The sequence below is a fragment of the Gekko japonicus genome, unplaced genomic scaffold (genome assembly GCF_001447785.1).
Source record: "Gekko japonicus isolate JY-2015 unplaced genomic scaffold, Gekko_japonicus_V1.1 scaffold117843, whole genome shotgun sequence".
In the NCBI taxonomy this organism is placed as follows: domain Eukaryota; kingdom Metazoa; phylum Chordata; class Lepidosauria; order Squamata; family Gekkonidae; genus Gekko; species Gekko japonicus.
Genome location: NW_015277866.1, coordinates 1 through 351, shown reverse-complemented (window position 1 = coordinate 351; position 351 = coordinate 1). Strand labels below are relative to the sequence as shown.

The 351-nt window shown below is 68.9% G+C and overlaps 1 protein-coding gene across 1 annotated transcript; it reads right to left on the bottom strand.

Annotated features, from left to right (window-relative positions):
- Positions 1-7: 7 nt before the first annotated feature.
- Positions 8-349, bottom strand: LOC107125492 (zinc finger SWIM domain-containing protein 4-like; the record flags this gene model as incomplete). The annotated part of the gene is made up of 1 exon (XM_015428910.1): positions 8-349. A coding segment is annotated over exon 1 (342 nt), but the record flags the coding sequence as incomplete, so codon positions are not given.
- Positions 350-351: the final 2 nt, after the last annotated feature.

Below are 351 nucleotides of genomic sequence, written 5' to 3'. Positions count from 1 at the left end.
GCATGGGGGCGCACTGCACGCTCTTGATGACCAGCGGGACGATGGCGGCCAGCTCGTTCTTGCCCAGGGACTGGCTGAGGGAGCAGGCCCAGAGGACGTCGTTGAGGGCCGGGTGGGTGTCCTGGTTGAAGGCGATGCTGAGGTGGGAGAAGGCCAGGGTGGCCAGCTTGTAGGCCCGCAGCGGCAGCCCCCGGTGCTCCATGTACCGGGCCACGGTGAAGAGGTGGGAGTGGCCCATGCCGGCCGAGGCCGCCGAGTCCAGGACGATCTGGTAGGCGGCCTCGAAGGCGGCGTGGTTCTTCTCGCAGAGGGTCAGGGCCGGCAGGGCGCAGTTCTGGGGGTCCTTCATGG